General features: G+C 44.5%; 2 protein-coding genes across 4 annotated transcripts in view; both read right to left on the bottom strand.

Annotated features, from left to right (window-relative positions):
- The window catches only part of LOC115104977 (ribosomal protein S6 kinase alpha-3), a 39,170-nt gene extending 27,357 nt beyond the window's left edge, over positions 1-11,813 (bottom strand). The window contains exons 1-2 of the mRNA XM_065007018.1: positions 11,424-11,813; positions 9,517-9,576 (exon numbers count right to left, since the gene is read on the bottom strand). Coding sequence (XP_064863090.1) covers positions 9,517-9,576; positions 11,424-11,486 — 123 coding nt within the window. The 5' untranslated portion in view covers positions 11,487-11,813. The remainder of the gene's footprint in view (positions 1-9,516; positions 9,577-11,423) is intronic.
- Positions 11,814-15,251: 3,438 nt separating this feature from the next.
- Positions 15,252-21,078, bottom strand: LOC115104976 (pyruvate dehydrogenase E1 component subunit alpha, mitochondrial-like). Of its 3 annotated transcripts, XM_029626445.2 has the most exons (12): positions 20,932-21,078; positions 20,028-20,048; positions 19,418-19,486; positions 19,109-19,282; positions 18,873-18,999; positions 18,531-18,622; positions 18,364-18,456; positions 17,768-17,923; positions 17,628-17,699; positions 16,872-16,939; positions 16,407-16,515; positions 15,252-16,261 (listed from the first exon to the last, which is right to left on the bottom strand). In XM_029626445.2, the coding sequence occupies exons 1-12, from the start codon at positions 20,992-20,994 to the stop codon at positions 16,097-16,099; spliced, it is 1,209 nt and encodes a 402-aa protein (XP_029482305.1). In that variant the 5' UTR covers positions 20,995-21,078; the 3' UTR covers positions 15,252-16,096. The 3 variants fall into 3 exon arrangements, with proteins under 3 accessions (XP_029482305.1, XP_029482306.1, XP_029482307.1); XM_029626446.2 differs by lacking the exon at positions 20,028-20,048; XM_029626447.2 differs by lacking the exons at positions 20,028-20,048; positions 20,932-21,078 and adding an exon at positions 19,589-19,691.
- Between the last annotated feature and the right edge of the window lie 1,949 nt (positions 21,079-23,027).

The following is a 23,027-nucleotide window of genomic DNA, read 5'->3' as shown; positions in this document are numbered from 1 at the left end:
TCTCTGTCTCTCTCGGTCTCTCTTGTTAGAGAAATCTCACCGCTTCATCTGTTGCCAGCAGCGCTTCTTAGGTCAGAGCAAGCCTCGTAATTATATCACACACACACACACAAATACACACATGCCTTTGTCTTAACATAGAATAAGAATGTTTGCCCTCACCCAAAGAAAGAGAGACTGAATGTGATTGCTTGGGAAACTAACAGTCAGTATGGGAAAGCAAACGCTAACCGTGTGTGTATGTGTGTTTGCGTGTGCGTATTGTCAGAGCCCTACCCGTATATGGTTGTGTCTGATCCAAGACAAAAGCATCTTCAGCATTGTCCTCATATCACACACACACATCCACAAACGACGACAGAGAGAAACACATACCCAAGCATTCACAGGCCACTGAGTTGAAGAATGGACAGAGAGAGGAACTCATAGGAGTCTAAACACACACACACAGGAGGAAGGTCTGCCCAGGAAGAGCCTACAGCTGCTGGTCACCGTGGTGATTAGAGCATGTCCTGTCCTTGCTCCCCTGGCAACCACATCTGCACAGGAACACACACATCATTCCTCAGAGGGTTTCCACTACCTCACACAAACACACCCACACCCACACAGACACACGAACATACGGCGTTCCAATAGATAAACATAAAATCCTACACAACGCCCATGAAGATACTCAAAATATATAAATGGTCTGTAAACTGTATACTGTATGTAAACTGTATGTTTCACTAGCACAGACTGTAATATGTAAATCGACAAATTCATCCCCCACAGTGACTGTACGTACATATCCAAACCAGAAGCCATGGATTACAGGCAACATCCGCACTGAGTGAAAGGCTAGAGCTGCCGCTTCTAAGGAGCTGGACACTAATCCGGATGCTTATAATAAATCCTGCCACGACTTACGGCAAGCCATCAAACAGGCAAAGCATCAATACAGGACTAAGATCTAGGGCTTGCAACTATTGTATTTGCTCCAGCAGGTATATTTCACTGGTCATCCCCAAAGTCAACTCCTCCTTTGGCCGGCTTTCCTTCCAGTTCTCTGCTGCCAATGACTGGAACGAATTGCAAAAATCACTGAAGCTGGAGTCTTATATCTCCCTCACTAACTTTATGCATCAGCTGATAAGCAGCTTACCTATCACTGTACCTGTACATAGCCCAACTGTAAATATTCCACCCAACCACCTCATCCCCATATTGTTATTTATTTATCTTGCTCCTTTATACCCCAGTATCTCTACTTGCACATCTATCACTCCCGTGTTTAATTGCTAAATTGTAATTATTTTGCCACTATGGCCTATTTATTGCCTTACCTCCCTAATCTTACTACATTTGCACACACTGTATATAGACTTTTCTATTGTGTTATTGACTGTACATTTGTTTATTCCATGTGTAACTCCATGTGTTGTTTGTGTCACACTGCTTTGCTTTATCTTGGCCAGGTCGCAGTTGTAAATGAGAACTTGTTCTCAACTGGCCTACCTGGTTAAATAAAGGTGAAATAAATACACTTAAAAAATACGGATTACAAAGGGAAACCCAGCAGCGAGCTGCCCAATGACGCAAGCCTACCAGGCAAGCTAAATGCCTTCCATGCTCGCTTTGAGGCAAGCAACACTGAACCGTGCATGAGAGCGCCAGCTGTTCCGGATGACTGTGTGATCACGCTCTCCGTAGATGATTTGAGTAAGACCTTTAAACACTTTAACATTCACAATGCTACAGTGCCAGACAAATTACCAGGACGCGTACTCAGAGCATGCGCTGACCAGCTGGCAAGTGTCTTCACTGACATTTTCAACATCTCCCTGACCCAGTCTGTAATACCTACATGTTTCAAGCAGACCACCATAGTCCCTGTGCCCAAGAACGCCAGGTAACTTTTCTAAATGGCTATCGCCCTGTAGCACTCACATCTGTGCCCATGAAATGCTTTGAAATGCTGGTCATAGCTCACATCAAAAACATCATCCCAGACACCCTGGACCCACCCCAATTTGCATACTGCCTCAACAGATCCACAGATGATGCAATCTCTTTTGCACTGCCCTCTCCCACCTGGACAAGAGGAACACCTATATGAGAATGCTGTTCATTGATTACTCAGTGTTCAACACCATAGTGCCCTCCAAGCTCATCACTAAGCTAAGGACCCTGGGACTAAACACCCCCCTCTGCAACTGGATCCTGGACTTCATGACTGGCCACCCCCAGGTGGTGAGGAAAGGCAACAACACATCCGCCACGCTGACCCTTGACACAGTGGCCCCGCAGGGGTGCATGCTTAGTCCCCTCCTGTACGCCCTGTTCAACCATGACTGCGTGGCTGTGCACAACTCCAACACCATCATTAAGTATGCTGGTGACACGACGGTGGTAGGCCTGATCACCGACGATGATAAGACAGCCTTTAGGGAGGAGGACAGGGACCTGGCAGTGTGATGCAACGACATCTTCCTTAATGTCAGCAAGACAAAGGTCAAGAGCTTCAAGTTCTTCGGTGTCCACATCACTAAGGATCTATCATGGTCCACACACACCAACAGAGTCATGAAGAGGGCACGACAATGCCTCTTCCCCCTCAGGAGGCTGAAAAGATTTGGCATGAGCCCTCAGATCCTCAAAAAGTTATACAGCTGCACCATTGAGAGCATCTTGACTGGACCCCTGGGTGGGGCTCTGGGGGACAGGGGGATCCCTGGGTGGGGCTCTGGGGGACAGGGGGATCCCTGGGTGGGGCTCTGGGGGACAGGGGGATCCCTGGGTGGGGCTCTGGGGGACAGGGGGATTCCTGGGTGGGGCTCTGGGGGACAGGGGGATCCCTGGGTGGGGCTCTGTTTGGCCTGTAGCCCCTCACTTCCTCCTTTGCCCTCTCCTTCTTTCTCTGCATCCATCTCCTCCCTTTTTTTCTCTCCCTCTCCTCTCTCTTCTGTCCCTCCCTTCCTGTGTCTCTCTCATAACTCTCCTCCCTCTCTTTCTCCTCCCTCTTCTCTCGATTAAAAGTGTCTGAGGGAAACTCCTAGAAAACCCCTCTGACCGTGTGTGTGTGTGCATGCAATATAATTGTTCTTAGAGAGTGTTCCATTCAGGAAGTGTGGCGCCTGATACAGAGATTGCATCATCACCTTGTGACCTCACAATAACAATCCCACAATGCTTCACTCTCATGAAGAGCCCAATGCCGGTAACAATCCCACAATGCTTCACTCTCATGAAGAGCCCAATGCCGGCTGTCCCAGAATGTGCGGACCAGCACACCCATAGACACACACGCACACACACACACACACACACACGAGTGCGCTAGTCCAGTGACCCTGCCCTTCAGAGGACTGTACCATGTCATACTGACAGCAACCAGATGGGGGACATCTCTCTCTCTCTAGCTTCACCTCACCCTCTCTATCAATTAATAGGTCCACCTCCCTAGCCAGCTCTCCCTTTACCCCTCTCTCTCTCTCAATTAGTAGGTCCACCTCCCTAACCAGCTCTCCCTTTACCCCTCTCTCTCTCTCTCAATTAATAGGTCCACCTCCCTAGCCAGCTCTCCCTTTACCCCCCCCCCCCTCTCTCTCAATTAATAGGTCCACCTCCCTAGCCAGCTCTCCCTTTACCCCTCTCTCTCTCTCAATTAATAGGTCCACCTCCCTAACCAGCTCTCCCTTTACCCCTCTCTCTCTCTCAATTAATAGGTCCACCTCCCTAGCCAGCTCTCCCTTTACCCCTCTCTCTCTCTCTCTCTCAATTAATAGGTCCACCTCCCTAACCAGCTCTCCCTTTACCCCTCTCTCTCTCTCAATTAATAGGTCCACCTCCCTAGCCAGCTCTCCCTTTACACCTCTCCCTCTCTCAATTAATAGGTCCACCTCCCTAGCCAGCTCTCCCTTTACACCTCTCCCTCTCTCAATTAATAGGTCCACCTCCCTAGCCAGCTCTCCCTTTACCCCTCTCTCTCTCTCAATTAATAGGTCCACCTCCCTAGCCAGCTCTCCCTTTACACCTCTCCCTCTCTCAATTAATAGGTCCACCTCCCTAGCTAGCTCTCCCTTTACACCTCTCCCTCTCTCAATTAATAGGTCCACCTCCCTAGCCAGCTCTCCCTTTACACCTCTCCCTCTCTCTCAATCAATAGGTCCACCTCCCTAGCCAGCTCTCCCTTTACACCTCTCCCTCTCTCTCAATCAATAGGTCCACCTCCCTAGCCAGCTTTCCCTTTACCCCTCTCTCTCTCTCAATTAATAGGTCCACCTCCCTAGCCAGCTCTCCCTTTACCCCTCTCTCTCTCTCAATTAATAGGTCCACCTCCCTAGCCAGCTCTCCCTTTACCCCCCCCCCCTCTCTCTCAGTACTGTGTTGCACAATGAAATTAAAAAGAATATAGACAGAGAGTGTGTGCATTCCGTCATCCCCAGGGCAGTGATGAGCATACATATGGCAGGTTCTTGCATTTGGAACAGACTCATTTGACATTTTTGTTATTATGTATTTATTAGGGATCCCCATTAGTTCCTGCCAAGGCAGTAGCTACTCTACCTGGGGTTTATTATGGATCCCCATTAATTCCTGCCAAGGCAGGAGCTACTCTTCCTGGGGTCCATTAGTTCCTGCCAAGGCAGCAGCTACTCTTCCTGGGGTCCATTATTTCCTGCCAAGGCAGCAGCTACTCTACCTGGGGTCCATTAGTTCCTGCCAAGGCAGCAGCTACACTTCCTAGGGTCCATTAGTTCCTGTCAAGGCAGCCGCTACTCTTCCTGGGGTCCATTAGTTCCTGCCAAGGCAGCAGCTACTCTTCCTGGGGCCATTAGTTGCTGTCAAGGCAGCAGCTACTCTTCCTGGGGCCATTAGTTCCTGACAAGGCAGCAGCTACTCTACCTGGGGTTTATTATGGATCCCCCATTAGTTCCTGCCAAGGCAGCAGCTACTCTACCTGGGGTTTATTATGGATCCCCATTAGTTCCTGCCAAGGCAGCAGCTACTCTTCCTGGGGCCATTAGTTGCTGTCAAGGCAGCAGCTACTCTTCCTGGGGCCATTAGTTCCTGTCAAGGCAGCAGCTACTCTACCTGGGGTTTATTATGGATCCCCCATTAGTTCCTGCCAAGGCAGCAGCTACTCTTCCTGGGGCCATTAGTTCCTGCCAAGGCAGCAGCTACTCTACCTGGGGTTTATTATGGATCCCCCATTAGTTCCTGTCAAGGCAGCAGCTACTCTACCTGGGGTTTATTATGGATCCCCCATTAGTTCCTGCCAAGGCAGCAGCTACTCTACCTGGGGTTTATTATGGATCCCCCATTAGTTCCTGCCAAGGCAGCAGCTACTCTACCTGGGGTTTATTATGGATCCCCATTAGTTCCTGCCAAGGCAGCAGCTACTCTTCCTGGGGCCATTAGTTCCTGTCAAGGCAGCAGCTACTCTACCTGGGGTTTATTATGAATCCCCATTAGTTCCTGCCAAGGCAGCAGCTACTTTACCTGGGGTTTATTATGAATAGAGTTCCATGTATTCATGTCTCTATGTAGTACTGTGCGCCTCCCATACTCTGTTCTGGACTTGAGGATTGTGAAGAGACCTCTGGTGGCATGTCTTGTGGGGTATGCATGGGTGTCTGAGTTATGTGCTAGTAGTTTAAACAGACAGCTCAGTGCATTCAGCATGTCAACACTTCACCATCTCTCCTCCACTTTGAGCCAGGAGAGATTGACATGCATATTTGGGGCGGCAGGTAGCCTAGTGGTAGCCTAGTAAAGCCCCATTTACTGGCTCAAATAGCCGACCAATCAGACTGTTACCAACCCTTAGTAAACTTTTGGAAAAAATAATTCAGGAAGATTCAGGAATTCCCCAGGGCAACGGTTTAGGCCACTTACTTTTTTCAATCTTTACTAATGACATGCCACTGGCTTTGAGAAAAGCATTTCAGAATGGGTGGCGAGGAATAAGTTAGTCCTTGGGCCAGTAACCGAAAGGTTGCTAGATCGAATCCCCAAGCTGACAAGGTAAAAATCTGTCGTTCTGCCCATGAACAAGGCAGTTAACCCACTATTCCTAGGCTGTCAATGTAAATAAGAATGTGTTCCTAACTGGCTTGCCTGTTAAATAAAGGTAAAAAAAATATATATATATATAATAATTAAATATCATTCATGTTAGCTCCCTGTGTACTTTTAAGGTCCAACCGTGCTGCCCTGTTCCCTCTTTGTGGCACCTGCCCACATGATTGAACAGTAGTGCTGCTGCGACAAAACTAGGGCCTGTAGGACCTGCCTTGTTGATAGATGTTAAGATTGCAGAGCAGTGCTTTATTATGGACCGACTTCTCCCCATCTTAGCTACTGTTCAGTATATCAATATGTTTGACCATGACAGTTTATAATCCAGGATTACACCAAGCAGTTTAGTCACCTCAACTTGCTCAATTTCCACATTATTCATTACAAAATTTAAGGGTTTAGTGAATGAATTGTCCCAAATACAATGCTTTTAGTTTTAGAAATATTTAGGACTAACTTATTCCTCGCCACCCATTCTGAAATGCTTTTCTCAAAGCCAGTGGCATGTCATTAGTAAAGATTGAAAAAAGTAAGTGGCCTATACCGTTGCCCTGGGGAATTCCTGAATCTTCCTGAATTATTTTTTCCAAAAGTTTACTAAGGGTTGGTAACAGTCTGATTGGTCGGCTATTTGAGCCAGTAAAGGGGGCTTTACTATTCTTAGGTTGCTAAATTACTTTTGCTTCCCTCCAGGCCTGAGGGCACATACTTTCTAGTGGGCTTAAATTAAATATATGGCAAATAGGATTGGCAATATCGTCCGCTATTATCCAAGGGTAATTTTCCATCCAAGTTGTCAGACCCCGGTGGTTTGTCATTGTTGATAGACAACAACAAAAATATTCACCTCTTCCACACTCACATTACGGAATTCAAAGTACAATGCTTGTTTTCATCATTTGGTAAGATATACTTGGATGTGTAGTGTCAGCGTTTGTTGCTGGCATGTTATGACTAAGTTTACTAATCTTGCTAATTAAAAAATCATTAAATAATTGACAATATCAGTGGGTTTTGTGATGAATGAGCCATCTGATTCAATTAATGATGGGGCCGAGTTTGCCTTTTTGCCCAAAATGTCATTTAAGGTTCTCCAAAGCTTTTTACTATCATTATATAATTTCTCTTTGTTTCATAGAATTATTTCTTCTTCTTTTTATTTAGTTTAGTCATATGATTTCTCCATTTGCAGTACGTTTGCCAATCGGTTGTGCTGACAGACTTATTTATTTCACATTCATTTTGCGTCATCCCTCTCAACCATACAATTGTTAAATTTCTCATCAATCCAAGGGGATTTAAACGTTTTTACATTTGACTGATGGCCCTTTGTGATCTAAAACAACCTGCCTAGACAACACACACACCCACACTCTGAGGGTGTCCCAGGGGGAGTTGGAACATGCAAAAATTCCCATTCACACATGAGTATAATACACACTTGTACATGTGTGAAATAGGGCAAATATAAGCACCCAGCAAATGATGTATTATTATTATTTTACACATACATATATCCACGCACAAAAGCACACACATACACACAAACACACACAAGCACATAGGTCTTAAGGTTGATAAAGGCTGAGTAATATATCCTTCCTGTTTGGCCCTGTCCGGGGGTGTCATCAGATGGGGCCACAGTGTCTCCTGACCCCTCCTGTCTCAGCCTCCAGTCCACACATAGCCTGGTTCCTCTCTAGGTTTCTTCCTAGGTTTTGGCCTTTCTAGGGAGTTTCTCCTAGCCACCGTGCTTCTACACCTGCATTGCTTGCTGTTTGGGGTTTTAGGCTGTACAGCACTTTGAGATATCAGCTGATGTGCGAAGGGCTATATAAATACATTTGATTTGATTTGAATAATTAAAGGTAAGGGTGTGAAAAATGACTAGTCGCTGAAACACCTGACTGCACACCCCCAATTTATTTTCTTTTTTTGGGGGTGGGGGGTTATGATATTTATGCCTCTAACTTTCTCACTCATCATTTTCTACGATTCATTCATGATTATCCAATGACACAATACATTCATATTCATTTCTATTTGGCACAACATCATCCGAAACACAACAAGTTTGTAGAGTCACAACCTTGATGTAGTCATTGTGTGCTAGGAATGGAACAAAATACTAAACTTTTGAATAAATGTTACATTTGTCCAAATACTTATGACACCTTCAAATAGGGGGACTAGATACATAAAGTGCTTACACATGTTTTACCATTTAGAAATGTATGAAAATACCCTAAAATAAAAGGTGACATTCTGTAATGTCACCTCATATTAAACATTTGATCTCAAATCCAAAATGCTGGAGTATAAAGAGTATAAAAGTTTTAGCTTCACTGTCCAAATAAATATGTAGGGTAGAGTGTTTGTGTCTGCGTGTGTGTGTGTGTGTGTGTGTGTGTGTGTGTGTGTGTGTGTGTGTGTGTGTGTGTGTGTGTGTGTGTGTGTGCGTGGGCGTTTAAAGACGCCAGAGAAAGTCAGTCCAGATGGCCTGAGAAGATTAAATACCATCTGCCAGCGAGCGCTGGACACAGCCAATCCCTCTCTCTCTGTCTCTCACGGACACACGCACGCACACACACATACACACACACGCACACACACACACAAAGTATAATATACATCACATACATACTCTCCATAGGGACTACAACACACAGGGTCAAATACAAACTATTTTAGATTTTCTTGGCGTAGCTTCTTTAGGTATATTCCATTGTTTCCATCATATCAAGCAGTCCAAATCACGTGTGTGAAAGAATTTGACATACATAAATGACCCAGATCTGACACACAAACACACACTTCCAGAAAGAGAGGGGGTTTCACAGTCTGTCTCCGTGACAACAGGGTGCGGCATTAAAGAGCTGTGGTCAGAGTGAGAGGGAGACCCCACTAAGATGCCCCTCGATGTCGTGCGTGTGTCCCTCTAGGGATATTAGTAATAATACCTGCTCAGCTTTTCTCAGACAGCAGATCTATAAGCCATCTCCTCTGCATTTAAATGTCTATACATACAGCTGACACACATACAGAGAGAATGAGAGAAAGAGAGAGAAGACAGGCTATGTGCTCACTGCCCACAAAATGAGTTGGAAACTGAGTGGCACTTCCTAACCGGCCAAACGTATGACCATATTAGAGACACATATTTCCCTCAGATTACACAGACCCACAAAGAATTCAAAATCAAATCCAATTTGAATAAACTTTCATATCTATTGGTGAAATACCACAGTGTGCCATCAGAGCAGCAAGAAGTGTGACCTGCTGCCACAAGAAAAGGGCAACCAGTGAAGAACAAACACCCTTGTAAAAACAACCCATATTTATTTTCACCTTTGTACTTTAACTATTTGCACATTGTTACAACACTGTATATAGACATAATATGACATTTGGAGGGGGGTGGGGGGTGTGTGTTTGAGTGTGTAGACTTACGTTACAGGACATAGAATCATCCTCTCCAATAGAATCCTCCAGAACATGCCGATGGGCATCCTGCAAAAACACAATAAACAACTATTAGTTATTGTAATGTACATTTTAGGTCAATTTTATTTCAAAGAAGTCAACACAATGTCTAAATACCTGGTGTTGCTAGATGTAGTGAATCCCAACGAAACAACGTTGTAATGTATAGGTTATTACTGTGGCATTCCCATTTCACAACGTCGCTAAATACTTGGGAATGGATATATAATCAAATATAGTGAAACTGTTGAAGTGATTTTTGATCTGGCGCTGTCAGGTCACATGTTTCTTTAATATGAAAGTGATTGGATCACTCAGAATAAACTGAGGCTGTAACATGGTTATTATTCATAATAGTAGCACTTATCATTATTATTACTTAGTTCAGTGCAGCAGTAAGCCTGATAAACATGTAACAGGATGATTGAAAGGGAGAGAGGGGGAGAGAGAGGGAGAGAGAGAGGGAGGGGGAGAGAGAGGGGAGAGAGAGGGAGAGAGGAGGAGAGAGAGGGGGAGAGAGGGAGAGAGAGGGGGAGAGAGAGGGGGAGAGAGGGGGAGAGAGAGGGGGAGAGGGGGAGAGAGAGGGAGAGGACGGGAGAGAGGGGGAGAGAGGAGGAGAGAGAGGAGGAGAGAGAGGGGGAGAGGGAGGGAGAAAGAGGGGGAGAGAGGGGGAGAGAGAGGGAGAGAGAGGGGGAGAGAGAGGGGAGAGAGAGAGAGAGGGAGAGGACGGGAGAGAGGGGGAGAGAGAGGTAGAGAGGGACAGTGGAGAGGGAGAGGATGGGAGAGAGGGGGAGAGGACGGGAGAGAGAGAGAGAGGGACAGAAAGAGTGGAGAGGGAGAGAGGGAGAGGATGGGGTGAAAAGACAGAAAGTCATCTCACGGCCTCTGTCATTAAAGAGTTAATGTCTCTCTGTCATGAAAGAGTTAATGTCTCTCTGCCATTAAAGAGTTCATGTCTCTCTGTCATGAAAGAGTTAATGTCTCTCTGTCATGAAATGGTTAACTCTCTCTCTCACATACACTCACACACACACAGTGTGATACAGTGATGGCTATCTAATGGACCAGTATCGACTGAGGGCCCAACAGTCTAACAGTCAGTCTACCTGCTGCCAAAACTCATTTATTGTTAACTTGCTTAGTTGAGTAGGAATGATTGAGTGAGTGAAAGTGCTGTTACATTTACATTACATTTAAGTCATTTAGCAGACGCTCTTATCCAGAGCGACTTACAAATTGGTGCATTCACCTTATGACATCCAGTGGAGCAGCCACTTTACAATAGTGTTGTGCCCTAGAAACATTCTCCGACAAAGCACTGAGAACACACACGTTACCAATAATATGTCCATCCTCTTGTTATCGAGCATGAGATATATACTGAGATAGACAGAGAACAGAGAAAGGTAGAGAGAGAGAGGGGGCTGTGCACAGTAGTACACTAGGGTATAATTATGAATCAAATGTGAATCAGAGAATGTCTTCAGACAATCATACGCGGGCGACTCTACTCACTTCTCTTTAAACACGTCACGCTTGCTTTAACCGCATCATCCAGGAAACACACACGCCCGCTGAAAGCCGCATCCTAAATCGTGCGATCTGTCGGATGACCGCCCACTCGCCTTTCTCTCTCTCTATTATCCGAGGCTCAGCAACTTATCCATTTGGTTTCAGTAGCCAGCCTCAGACCCGTGGTGCTACGCGTTTGTTTATATCTATGAAGTGCAGCTCAGAGACAGTCAACGTGACGCTTCAATATAATAATCTGTTCACATCTTTTCCCGCAGACAGTTTTCTGGTGATGGAAATGAATACTATCTCTCTCTCTCTCTCATACACACACTCTCTCTCTCTCACACACACACACTCACCTCGCTTGCCGCCCGCCCCAGTGCCATCTTCTGCCAGGGATCTGGCAATTGTGCCAGGGGCATCTTGGCGCTCGAGCTGTCCTGGTTTCCTCTGATCTATTCTAGTGTTGTCTATTAGTTAGAGCGCTAAAGCTCCGCTCCAGACAGGACCGTAGGCAATCAATGTAGTAATCTAAAACTCTGTTCTAGTCTAGTAGGCTATCGCGTTAGCCCCGAATTGGAGGAAAAGGAGTTTCTAAAACAGGGGCCGCCCCGTCGTTCTCTAGCGGAATAATGTTCACTACATTACACTAGCTGAGCTAACGCCTTTTACGGAAAACTGTCTCGCTCTCCACTTTCGCCCTTGTGTCACTATGCCGTGTTTCCACTGCCTATTCTCTCTCTCTCTCTCTCTCTCTCACTCACTCACTCACTCACTCACTCACTTCCGTTTTGACCCAATATGGCGCCGGGTGTCTTACCTACCTGTCAGACTGACGAGTCACGCCTGCGTCATATTTGGGGGCGGGGCCCTCTTATAACCGCGGTACGGGACACCTCTTCCGAGCCGGACACAGGCAGGTGAGGGGGCTTGCTCTTGGAGTTACAGTCTATCCGGGCTGGTCACATGAGACACCGGGTGAGACGAGATACTTTATTATTTGGTGAAGGCGGTGCGTTGTAGGCTAATGGTTCCGTAACCATGAAGAGCCCACAGTTAGAGTGCAGAACATGACTCTGATCAATAAGGAGCTATTCAGGCGATGAACTGAAATATGCTGCAGGTTGTGTGTTGAAAATTATATATGATATAGATAAGGCTATTATAATTATATGATGTAGATAGGCGAATCATGGGCTTTATCATAGGCTACAATTCGCCCCAACATAGTATAATATACCTTAATATTAGCAGTTTAATTGCCACCCTTGACTTTGGAGGGGTCTGTCTCTGACTGTATGAATCGTTTCTCACCAGTTAAAGTTTGATGTTGGAGGTCCTTAGCGTGAGAGACTGCTTTATTATGAGCTATCTATAGTCCATCCACCTTATGGGCCCTATGAAGGATAATGAGAACCATGAACTGGCACAGAGTCATTATCTGTGACTAAAGAGGTGTGTGTGTGTGTGTGTGTGTGTGACTGAAGATGTGCTGTGGGCGGGAACAGTATAATTACAACCCAAAGATATTTATACTGAACTGCCAGACTGAACTTGGTGACAGAACATTAATCTCTGCCTTCTCTCCTCAGATACAGCTGTACTGTCTGGGCGTGAACTTCTGGCGCTGTGGTGACATCTGCTGGCAGATGATGTCTTAGATTTATGGATGTAAAATGAACTGGATAGGTGGAAGCAAGATGGCTCCATCTGCCCTTCATAAAACCAGACTGGGTATGTAATAATATTCGACTAGTATTGGACTTGATAGACTACAATGAGCACATTATGGAAGAAAGCTTTATTTTATTTGTAGACTTTTACAAGGCATTTGATACAGTTGAACATTATTTTATTTTTGAGACTCTTCGATTGTTTGGTTTTGTTCAATATTTTCAAATTGTAATTAAGACAATCTACAATAATAGTAACAGCTCTGTTAAATTATCCCATGGAACTTCACAAAGATTCGACATTAGACGTGGAATGCCCAATTTCTCCTTTCTTATTTTTATTGGTCACACAAGTTATGGCACATCATATAAATAAGGATGGTTTTAGGGGTATTCAGATACAAGACAAAGAGAGAGAATGTTCACAATTGGCTGACGACACCAACATTTTTTTGAAAGATCATAATGAAGTCAAGAAACCTATTGAGTTTATTAATGCCTTCACACATGTATCTGGTTTATCTCTGAATATTAGGAAATGTGAATTATTTGCATTGAAAAGATGTGACTGAAACTCAGTATGTAATATCCCTGTAAAATATGTGATCACATATCTTGGTATTACAGTTAGCAAAGATCAGAAAGATTTAACTCCTGGTTATTAAGAGATCTTTCTTTATCTGGATGAGTACTTTTATCAAAATCTGAAGGTCCAGATGAGTTTATACCTCCCTTGACTTGGATGTTCCTCTGTCAGTAACTAAAATGGTTGATACTAAATTATTTAACTTCATAAGGAGGAATAAACCTCATTATTTCAGAGAAGCGGTAATATGTAGCACCCAAGGTGAGGGAGGGTTGAATGCTCTGGATTTCAAAACCTCTAATATAATATTTAAGATCAAATGGATACAAAACTATTTAAGAAATAAGGGTTGCATCTGGAATATCATCCCTAATTTAATATTCCAACACATTTGTGGTCTAGAATTCTTACTCAAATGCAACGTTGATTTGGGTAAAATCCCTACTAAGCTTGCAAACTTTCATAAACAAGTACTTCTAACTTGGAACCTCATGTACAAACACCATTTCCCCTCATAGGTATACAATCTGGAATAATAGAGACATAAAATACAAAAACAAGTCTTTGTTTTTCCAGAACTGGTTTGACATTATTTGGGTTAAACAATTATTGAATGATGGACAACTATATGATTATCCAGAATGTATTACAACACACAATGTTACATTCACTCCTGAGGAGTATCAAATTGTTGTTAGAGCTGTCCCTAAAGGTGCTTTTCTTCTTTTAGGAGAATATAACAACACTCCAAGTGCAACTGTTGAGGATTTTGTAGCCTCAATACAACTAGAAGGAATTGACATTTTAAACGTAATAACATGTATATAAGGACACTATGTCAATATGTTACTATTCCCTCTGCTAAAATGTACTGGACTGCAGCCCTCAGACAAGTGAACTGGAACAAAGTTTTGTTGTTATCTGGTAAATATTGTATATCTAATAAGGTGAAAGTAGTATCATACAAACTCATTCATAGAATCTACCCTTTAAAGACCTTTATTATACACAGATTTAAAATAGCTGTTGATAACAAAAGTCTATTTTGTAATTGTGACCCAGAGACTCTTGGCCATTTATTTTGGGACTGCTCTTATGTCAGAAGATTTGTGTGAGTTAGAAGATTTTATTTTAAAGGAAACAACTATTAATGTTAATTTGAAAGACTCTGTTATGTTTTATTTTGAACCAAATGATATGGACCCTGATTTAACATTCATTGTTAATTTGCTTATCTTTCATGGAAGATTCTTTGTCCATAAAATGAAGTGGGCAGAGAACAACCCCCTTTTCACATTATTTCAGATAGAATTGGAATAGTATGTTGAAATAATCAGTAAATGTAAAAACAATACGCACCATGAAAGTATTTAACAAATGTAAAATTAGTCTTGATATGTAATACCCGTCTGTTAGGTTTATGTACTCTTGTTTGTATATTTCTGGTTTTTGTATAATAGGTTTATGTACACTTGTTTGTATATTTGGTTTATGTACTCTTGTTTGTATATTTCTGGTTTTTGTATATTAGGTTTATGTACACTTGTTTGTATATTTGGTTTATGTACTCTTGTTTGTATATTTCTGGTTTTTGTATATTAGGTTTATGTACTCTTGTTTGTATATTTCTGGTTTTTGTATATTAGGTTTATGTACACTTGTTTGTATATTTGGTTTATGTACTCTTGTTTGTATATTTCTGGTTTTTGTATATTAGGTTTATGTACACTTGTTTGTATATTAGGTTTATGTACTCTTGTTTGTATATTTCTGTTTTTTTGTATTTGTTGTGTTCATATTAAGATTTTAAAAAATGTTTTTAAAAGATGGCTCCATCTGAGAAGCTAATCTCATGAGGTTTGGTACATTATTAGCTGTCTGCACACAGAACTCTGCAGTGTTATCAGACACAAACAACTAACATATCACACAGTCTCTGCCAATTTTATTGCTTCAGTCAAATCACAACAAACTGTACAACAATCGTTCAGTTTTTCAGTTCTTCTGTTAGTGCTTGGATCAGTATCTGCTGCTCACGGAAAGAAGGATAGATTGATGCCCGGAAGGAAGTTAAAGAAGGAGAGGAAGAGCAAGAAATAGACCACAATTTTCTATGATGACAATAATGACTTGCAGTATGATATCTCATTAGTTTATCTATCTAGTCAAAGTGCTACAGTGCTACAATAACATCTGGGTCAGAGGTAATACATACTAACAGTCTGAAACCTTACAGGGAGATGAACTTGGTTTAACCTAGAACCATCCCCACACACACTCCCTTATCCAGGGGTAGCCAACCCTGGTACTGGAGAGTTAGAGGGTGTGCAAGCTTAGTAAGTACCCGCGTGAACACACCAGATCCAGCTAATCAATGTCTTGATGACTGATTGAGTCAGGTGTGTTAGTGCTAGGCTGGAACAAAAGCCTGCCCTACGCCATACACCTCCAATCTACAGACAGGTGGTCCCTCAGTGTCAGGAGAATACATAAATATAAAACTACATAATATACTCAATACAGTGTCAATAAATACCAGTGACGTCAGTGTCAGAGGTGACAGACTGGTTTGGATTGCTGCTACAGACTGACCTCCGACCTACAGGGTCATGACCTTCTTTCATATAGTGCATTTAGAGACAATTCATGAGGGAATAAGAGAAGGGAGACGGAGGACAGGAGGAGTAGACTTTCACCCAGGGGTTGGTTGCAGAGGGTAGAAAGGGATGTGCAGCTGATAGACTGTACAGTAGTTTGGTCCATGTGTGTGTGTCTAACTGACAGACTTCAGTTTGACCCAGGGGTTGGTCCCACGGACCTCCATGGGTGGATTGTTGGCGAAGATGTGGTTGCAGAGCTCGTCCAATGGCGGCTCAGGGTCAGAGATCGCAAACTGGGCCGCGTCCTCGATCACTTTCCTGATCTCTACATCTATCTCCTAATGGTAGGGAGGAAGGAAGTAGGTAGTGAAGGAAGGAAGAAGGAAAGAAAGAATTGGACCACCTGTGTCTGTATGTTTGTGTGTCTATGTGTATGTTTGTGTGTCTGTCTGTATATTTGTTTGTCGGTGAAGGTGTGAGTACCTTGATCTCCTCCACAGAAGCCATGTTGTTGGACAGCATACGCTCCTTCAGCATGGTTATGGGGTCACTCTTACTGCGCACTTCCTGGATTTCCTCACGTGAACGGTAGCTACAGGACATTACATCACACACAGGAAGAAGAGGAGTTAGACCTTATTAGCAGGGTTCGGCTCCAGCCCTTCGTTGACGAGAGAGAGAAAGAGAAACACGCACAGAGAGAGAGAGAGCTAGCACGCGCTGGAATGGAAGCGATGGTACAGTGTTATTAGGCACGTCCCAAACCAACACTGAACGACACTGGGTGAGCCTACAGGACAGGCTACATTGGAGAGTGAAGTAGAGCGACTACACAAGGTAGAGGGCAAGAGAGAGAGAAAGGAGAGGTGTGGTGAGGAGTGAGGAGGTGGAGAGAAACCGGGGGTCAGGTGACGGTCACAGGGTCAGGGATCAGAGATCACATCTCACCTAACCCCGGGGTCGCTCATGCTGTGTCCATGGTAACGGTAGGTCTCCAGCTCCATCACAATAGGACCCTGGCAGAGAGGTTTCAAAGCCAGGAGACTCATAATGCTAACCAACACTCCTATGACACAGCTGAATGGCCTGATCAGGGTATTCTACACGCTTGGAAAGTGGAGACTTCATAAAACATCAAAAAGTTAACATTACTGGTGACACCTTGCAGCAAAGATATAGAACTGATATACGGTCTGTCCCTTGCAGTTTTGGAAACTGCATCGACATTTGAGGTGGCTAATTAATGGTAAATAACTTCATTGTTTTGTCCCACAGTTAGCTGATGATTAGCTAGCCAGCTAAAATTGTTTACAGTTAGTAAGCAGTTGCGTCTACACTATTTTTCTAGCTACAGTTGCGCCGCCAAGTCAATAACCTGTCTCCAAAGATGACCTGATGTCTCTACATCTATGCTCTTTGGCCCTGTAGCACACCAGGAGCACCATAAGTGGTTAAACTGGGAACAGTTACAGCTCTGTCCTATAGTCTCTTCCACAGACTGCCTTTATTCTACTGGTCACTGGGCTGAGCCTCCCTCTGTCAAGCAAGAGACACTGGTGTGATACTACATGCTGATCAGCCTTCTGAGATTTCACTGTCTGAGACAGTGATTCTTAACACTCTTCAAGCTCTTAAATCAGTTATAACTTTCTCTGACCCAATCAGAACTCATCTTTTCCAGCTCTACAAGCCATTATAGCTCACCTTCCCAGCTCTGCAGTAGTCTGCAGCAAACTTGATGGCCTCCCTCACACACAGAACGTCCATGCCATCCACCTACACCACAGGGACGGAGGGGTTAATATAGCAAAGATACACTCACTCACTGTGTGTGTGTGTCCTACCTTGATTCCAGGTATATAGTCTCCTCTCTTGAAGTAGTCAGTGCTCGCGGAAGATCTCTCTACAGACGTCCCCATGCCAAACTTGTTGTTCTCACAGATGAAGATACACGGCAGCTTCCACAGAGCCGCCATGTTGAACGACTCAAAGATCTGGCCCTGATTGGACAAGATAAGAGACAATGATGATGATGATCAAATCAAATTTATTTATATAGCCCTTCGTACATCAGCTGATATCTCAAAGTGCTGTACAGAAACCCAGCCTAAAACCCCAAACAGCAAGCAATGCAGGTGTAGAAGCACAGTGGCTAGGAAAAACTCCCTAGAAAGGCCAAAACCTAGGAAGAAACCTAGAGAGGAACCAGGCTATGTGGGGTGGCCAGTCCTCTTCTGGCTGTGCCGGGTGGAGATTATAACAGAACATGGCCAAGATGTTCAAATGTTCATAAATGACCAGCATGGTCAAATAATAATAAGGCAGAACAGTTGAAACTGGAGCAGCAGCACAGGCAGGTGGACTGGGGACAGCAAGGAGTCATCATGTCAGGTAGGTAGATGATTTAATGACTTCATTGTAACCGTTAGATAGACCTCACCTGGTTGGCTGCTCCGTCTCCGTACAGCGCCACGCACACCTGGTTGTTGCCTTGGTACTGACAGGCTAGTGCCACACCTGCCCCTAATGGAACCTGTAGACACACACAAACACACAGTGAGAATGCATGGGTGTGTGTGTGTGTAAGTGACCTGTTCAGATAGTTACCTGAGCCCCCACGATTCCGTTCCCTCCATAAAAGTGTTTAGCGTACATATGCATAGAACCACCTTTACCCTTCGCCACACCCCCTCTACGACCTGAGAGAGGGAGAGATAGCGAGAGGTCAGAGAGAGAGGGGGGGAGATAGAGATCAGAGGGAGAGAGAGAGAGAGGTCAGAGGGAGAGGGGGGAGAGAGCGATAGAAAAATAATAGAGAAAGAGATTAGAGATCTATTTCAGGTAGAAGTTGTAGAGATCTAAGATCAGTTAATCTTCCTTAAACCCTGACTGTAACCATTAGGGGGAAATAGAGATCTGACCTCAGATTAATGTCTAGGTGTATCCCACCTGTGAGTTCAGCCAAGATCTCTCTTACAGACACGCCCCTTGTGAAGGTGTAGCCATGGGCGCGGTACGCCGTGATCAGGTGGTCTGTTGGGTTGATGCCCGCCTCGATGCCCATCGCACACGCCTCCTGTAACACACCACCAACAGCAGCTAGGAGTGAGGGGAGGGGGGGTATGTTCTTATGTCCCTGAGAGTGTGTTTATATGCTAATCTAATGTGTGTGTGTGTGTGGTGACCTGGCCGTCGTAGAGGTGGCAGAAGCCTCTGATGATCTTCTGCTTGTACAGCTGGTCAGCCTTCAGCTCCATGCGTCTCATGGTCTGCATGGTTCTGTAGTACTGGAGGCCCTGTTCTCTGGTCAACACCGCTGTCTCAGAGGGGCCCTCCTCCAGACGGTGCAGCTCACACTTCTATTGGAAAAAACAGAGAAGGGAAGGAGACAGACAGCTCAACCAACCAATCAGATAACAGTTTTAAGAAGGAAGTTCCCTTGTCATATCTAGGGCTCGTCCAGCAGGGCGTGCTAAAAGTGTATGTGGACTCACCTTGACGTCAAAGCTGGCCTGTGGGGTGAAGTCAGCGAAGGAGCGTGTGGAAGCCACCATCCTGGCCCCCTGCAGAGAGAGAGAATGACACATGAGAGAGCGATACACACACACACAGGAAATACAAGTCTAATAGCCAGCCACCCTCCTCCCCAGGCTAAATCCACTCACAGTGTGAAAGGAGGACTGGGAATTCTGCAGAAGGAACGTGGCTGTTTGAGGTTCAGGTTTCTCTGTTAGAGCCAGCCAGCCAGTCAGATACTAACTAGTGGTATTGGTGGTTGTCGGGGTGTTGCTGGGGCAGGCGGTGAGGTTATATTGACATATTCGGACAGACCAATTAGCAGCTGGGGAACAGAGGAACCATCCAATCAGACCAAAGCACGGCCAGAGGTGTCTGACAGCTGCCCTAATAGGGAGGAGCAGAGGGTCGGGACAAAGCAGACTAATCTGTAGTCAGAACTATCACTATCTACCACAGTGCACCAGTCAGGGCCTCTATCAGTACACACACAGGCTGTTTTCTATATGAGCTGTTTTGTGTTCATGGTCTGACAGGCTAAATCAGGCCTACAGGACAGGCTGTACAGCAGAGCTATGAGCTCCTTACCTCTGACACTGTTTGGGCTCCCTACAAGAAAGCCAGGGAGAGGAGGGGGAGAGCGAGAGAGAAGGGGGGTGATAGAGTGAGGGGAAAAGTAGTCATTGGGAGAGAGAGGAGAAAATGAGTGGTGTCTGTAATTAATCTTTAAAACACTAGGGGAACTTGTGCAAAAACTCATATAGCCCCTAGGGCCTAATATCTTTTTGACCATGAAAGGTGTGCTGATGAGTTTATGGTGAGAGAATGCGGCTGAAGTTCACAGAGAACATTAGAGGAAAATCTATAGACAAGAGGAAGACAGCCAAGAGATTAGCCCCAAGAGAATAGCCCCAACCATCACTAGCCTACACACCATCCTTACAGCGCCACCGTGCGGCAAACCTGTAGACGCCGCAGGTAAACATTTTGTTGTGCCCGCGCAAAAAACACGAGGCACCATGGACAGCACCAAGATTATTTTTTTTAAACTGTGGCTGTAGTTGGCGTTTATATTCTTATTGCCTTTTACCCTGTTCTTTATAAGTGTGAACCTATTGGAAATAAATAGAAGAGTATGCAATAATCTTTGGTATCCCATTACACCCTACACAACTTTGTTGAAAAATTAAATCTGGCAGAATAGAGCATGCATGAACAGGCTGTCAATGTATGTAACAACTCATATAAACAATACCCGCAGTAGACAGCGACAGTAAATCGAGTTGGTTGTTGTGTTGTTGAGTTCGTACTGACTGACCATGTTACCAGGCCTACAAGGTCAGCACTGCTAGCTGGGACTGGAGCTACTACCAACCTCTCATCCGGCAAGTCTGGCTGGCTGGCTAGCTAGCTTGCTATCTCAGTGAGTTATCACCTCGCTAACTTTCAGCATCATGGACAGCGGCACGAAGGTTGTCAGTAGACTACGTACCACATTCTTGCTGGCGTTGCCCAGTCGGAACACGTTCGAGATGAGGGTCAACATATTTTGCATGCTACTGGACACCCTGCTCTACCAGTACAGAACAGCAGACCTAATTAACAGATTAACGCCGACAACACAGATCAGCTGGTCGGGTGGCCAACTACAACTATCCCGGGGTTGGCCAATAAAAAATGAAATTACATGATGATAATAAAGATTATAAACTACAGGTGCATTCCTGTACAGAAGTACCCCCGCATTCTCATCGTTCAATATCTAGGCCTATTCTAAAAGTGCTTGAAATTTATTTTCAGTTATTGCCTGGCTGTATCCTTAAATGTTCTAACGTTTTCACTGCTCTGACGGTATTTGAAAAATGTATAATGTCCAGCTGCTGTCAGTCTCGGTACCTACCCAGGAACTTTCTCTGTCATCAGAAGAAAATAGTTTATTCACATATTTTCTACTTCTGTAACTCTGCTGAATCGTCGGGCAGCTAGAAGGACCATTGCCCATCTGTCCCCAGTCGTTCCCTTCACCTGAGAAAGGCAAGTGAGTCCGACCTGCCATTCACCTGATCTCACCTGTGCACAGTATAAATTAGACTACACATGCCTACATAGAGTATGTAAGGAAACAGGTAGCCTAGCGGTTAAGAGTGTTGGGCCAGTAACCGAAAGGTCGCTGGTACACATCCCTGAGCTGACTCGGTGAAAAATATGTCGAGGTGCCCTTGACCTAGGCACATAACCATTATTACTCCAGACAGGGTGGGTACAGCAGTGGTTGATGAACGGTTTAAACAGTTCAATCTGTCTGACTATTCCTGGACGTGTGTGTACTTAAATCTATCTGGTTTCAGCTCATCTCTTAGAGATGGAGTCAGAGACACAGATTTTTTTTAAATGAAAGTTGTGTGATGGTCCTTCGAGAATTCCCTATCCCTATACCGTTCAGTAAAAGTGTGTGCCCTGCAGTACGTTTGTCTGTCCCACTGAGGGGATAGCATTCAGTGAGTGTGTGGAAGAGTTTAGTTCCATCGGGGCCGAGGGGGTTGCATGCTCTACAGACTCCCAGTTCACAAACCTGGCCTGCTACAATTTCTAACTCCTGACCCTTAATACAAATATAATTTGATTGGTTGATGTCAACATAATCAAACTCAGGAAGTAGGGTGGGCTGGGACCAATAAGAATCCCTCTTCTCTCTGACATCACTCACCAGATCGCCAAGGACTACGGAGTCTACATGGAAGGCCTGGGACACACACTCAAGACAGGATACACACACTCAACCAATTCCCACACAAAAACATACACAAATTACCTGTGCCTCCTTTACTCCTCTTCTCCAGGGGTCTGTTCATCATAGACAGAGTAGGCATTCTGAGACAGGTTACCCTGAATAACCTTCCAATAGAACGTTCTGTAGACGAGACCCTGCATTGGGCACTCAGCACATCCAGACTACACAGGAGGGCAGTGTTGACCCCAGTGTGTGTTTATGTGTGTCTGTCCTTTTGTGTCCAGCAGGATCATACCATGTGATATGACTAATCAGTCCTGTACCAATACTAACAAAGGGATGTTTTATTCAATCAGATCAACCCTGAGGAGGCATTGAAAGCCCAGTGGCCAAAGTAGAAGCACACCCAGGACAACCCCAACACCCAGTAAGAGTGACACTCAACAGCTGACCAACCAGTCAGATCTAGTCTCAGCTGTTGATTAACCAATTACTGTTAAGCCAAATTGCCAGTTCATATGGTCAAGTAGTTTAGGATGAATCCCCTTTCTCATGTTTTTTCCTGTAACTTCCTTTTACAACCACAAGATAGCGATCAAACTCCTCTCTTTTGTCAGCTTACTCACATCACATTGCAGTTTATACAATTAATCAATTTCAGATTTTAATTAGGGGTCCTAACATTGAAGGTGCAGGAACACTACAATTATTGTAAACAAAGATGGCATTTCCAGACCAGTTGATGGCGCAATAGCACACTTTAGGGCTATAACTTCTGAACTGTTGACTTTGAGTCATGCAATTTCGTAAACATTATGTACATAAGGACAGTAGAATATGTTATGCAGGTATTGTGA

This window comes from Oncorhynchus nerka, linkage group LG22, assembly GCF_034236695.1.
Source record: "Oncorhynchus nerka isolate Pitt River linkage group LG22, Oner_Uvic_2.0, whole genome shotgun sequence".
Lineage (NCBI taxonomy): Eukaryota > Metazoa > Chordata > Actinopteri > Salmoniformes > Salmonidae > Oncorhynchus > Oncorhynchus nerka.
Note: the sequence above shows the minus strand (reverse complement) of the source record. Positions and strands in the feature narration are given on the sequence as shown.

Coding starts and splice junctions, on each gene's coding strand:
- LOC115104976 (XM_029626445.2), bottom strand. CDS start 20,994: ATGCAAAATATGTTGACCCTCATCTCGAACGTGTTCCGACTGGGCAAC. Junction 19,000..19,108: donor GCCACCTCTACGACGGCCAG/GTCACCACACAC, acceptor GGTGTGTTACAG/GAGGCGTGTGCGATGGGCAT. Junction 16,262..16,406: donor CTTCTGTGGAGGAGATCAAG/GTACTCACACCT, acceptor CCCTACCATTAG/GAGATAGATGTAGAGATCAG.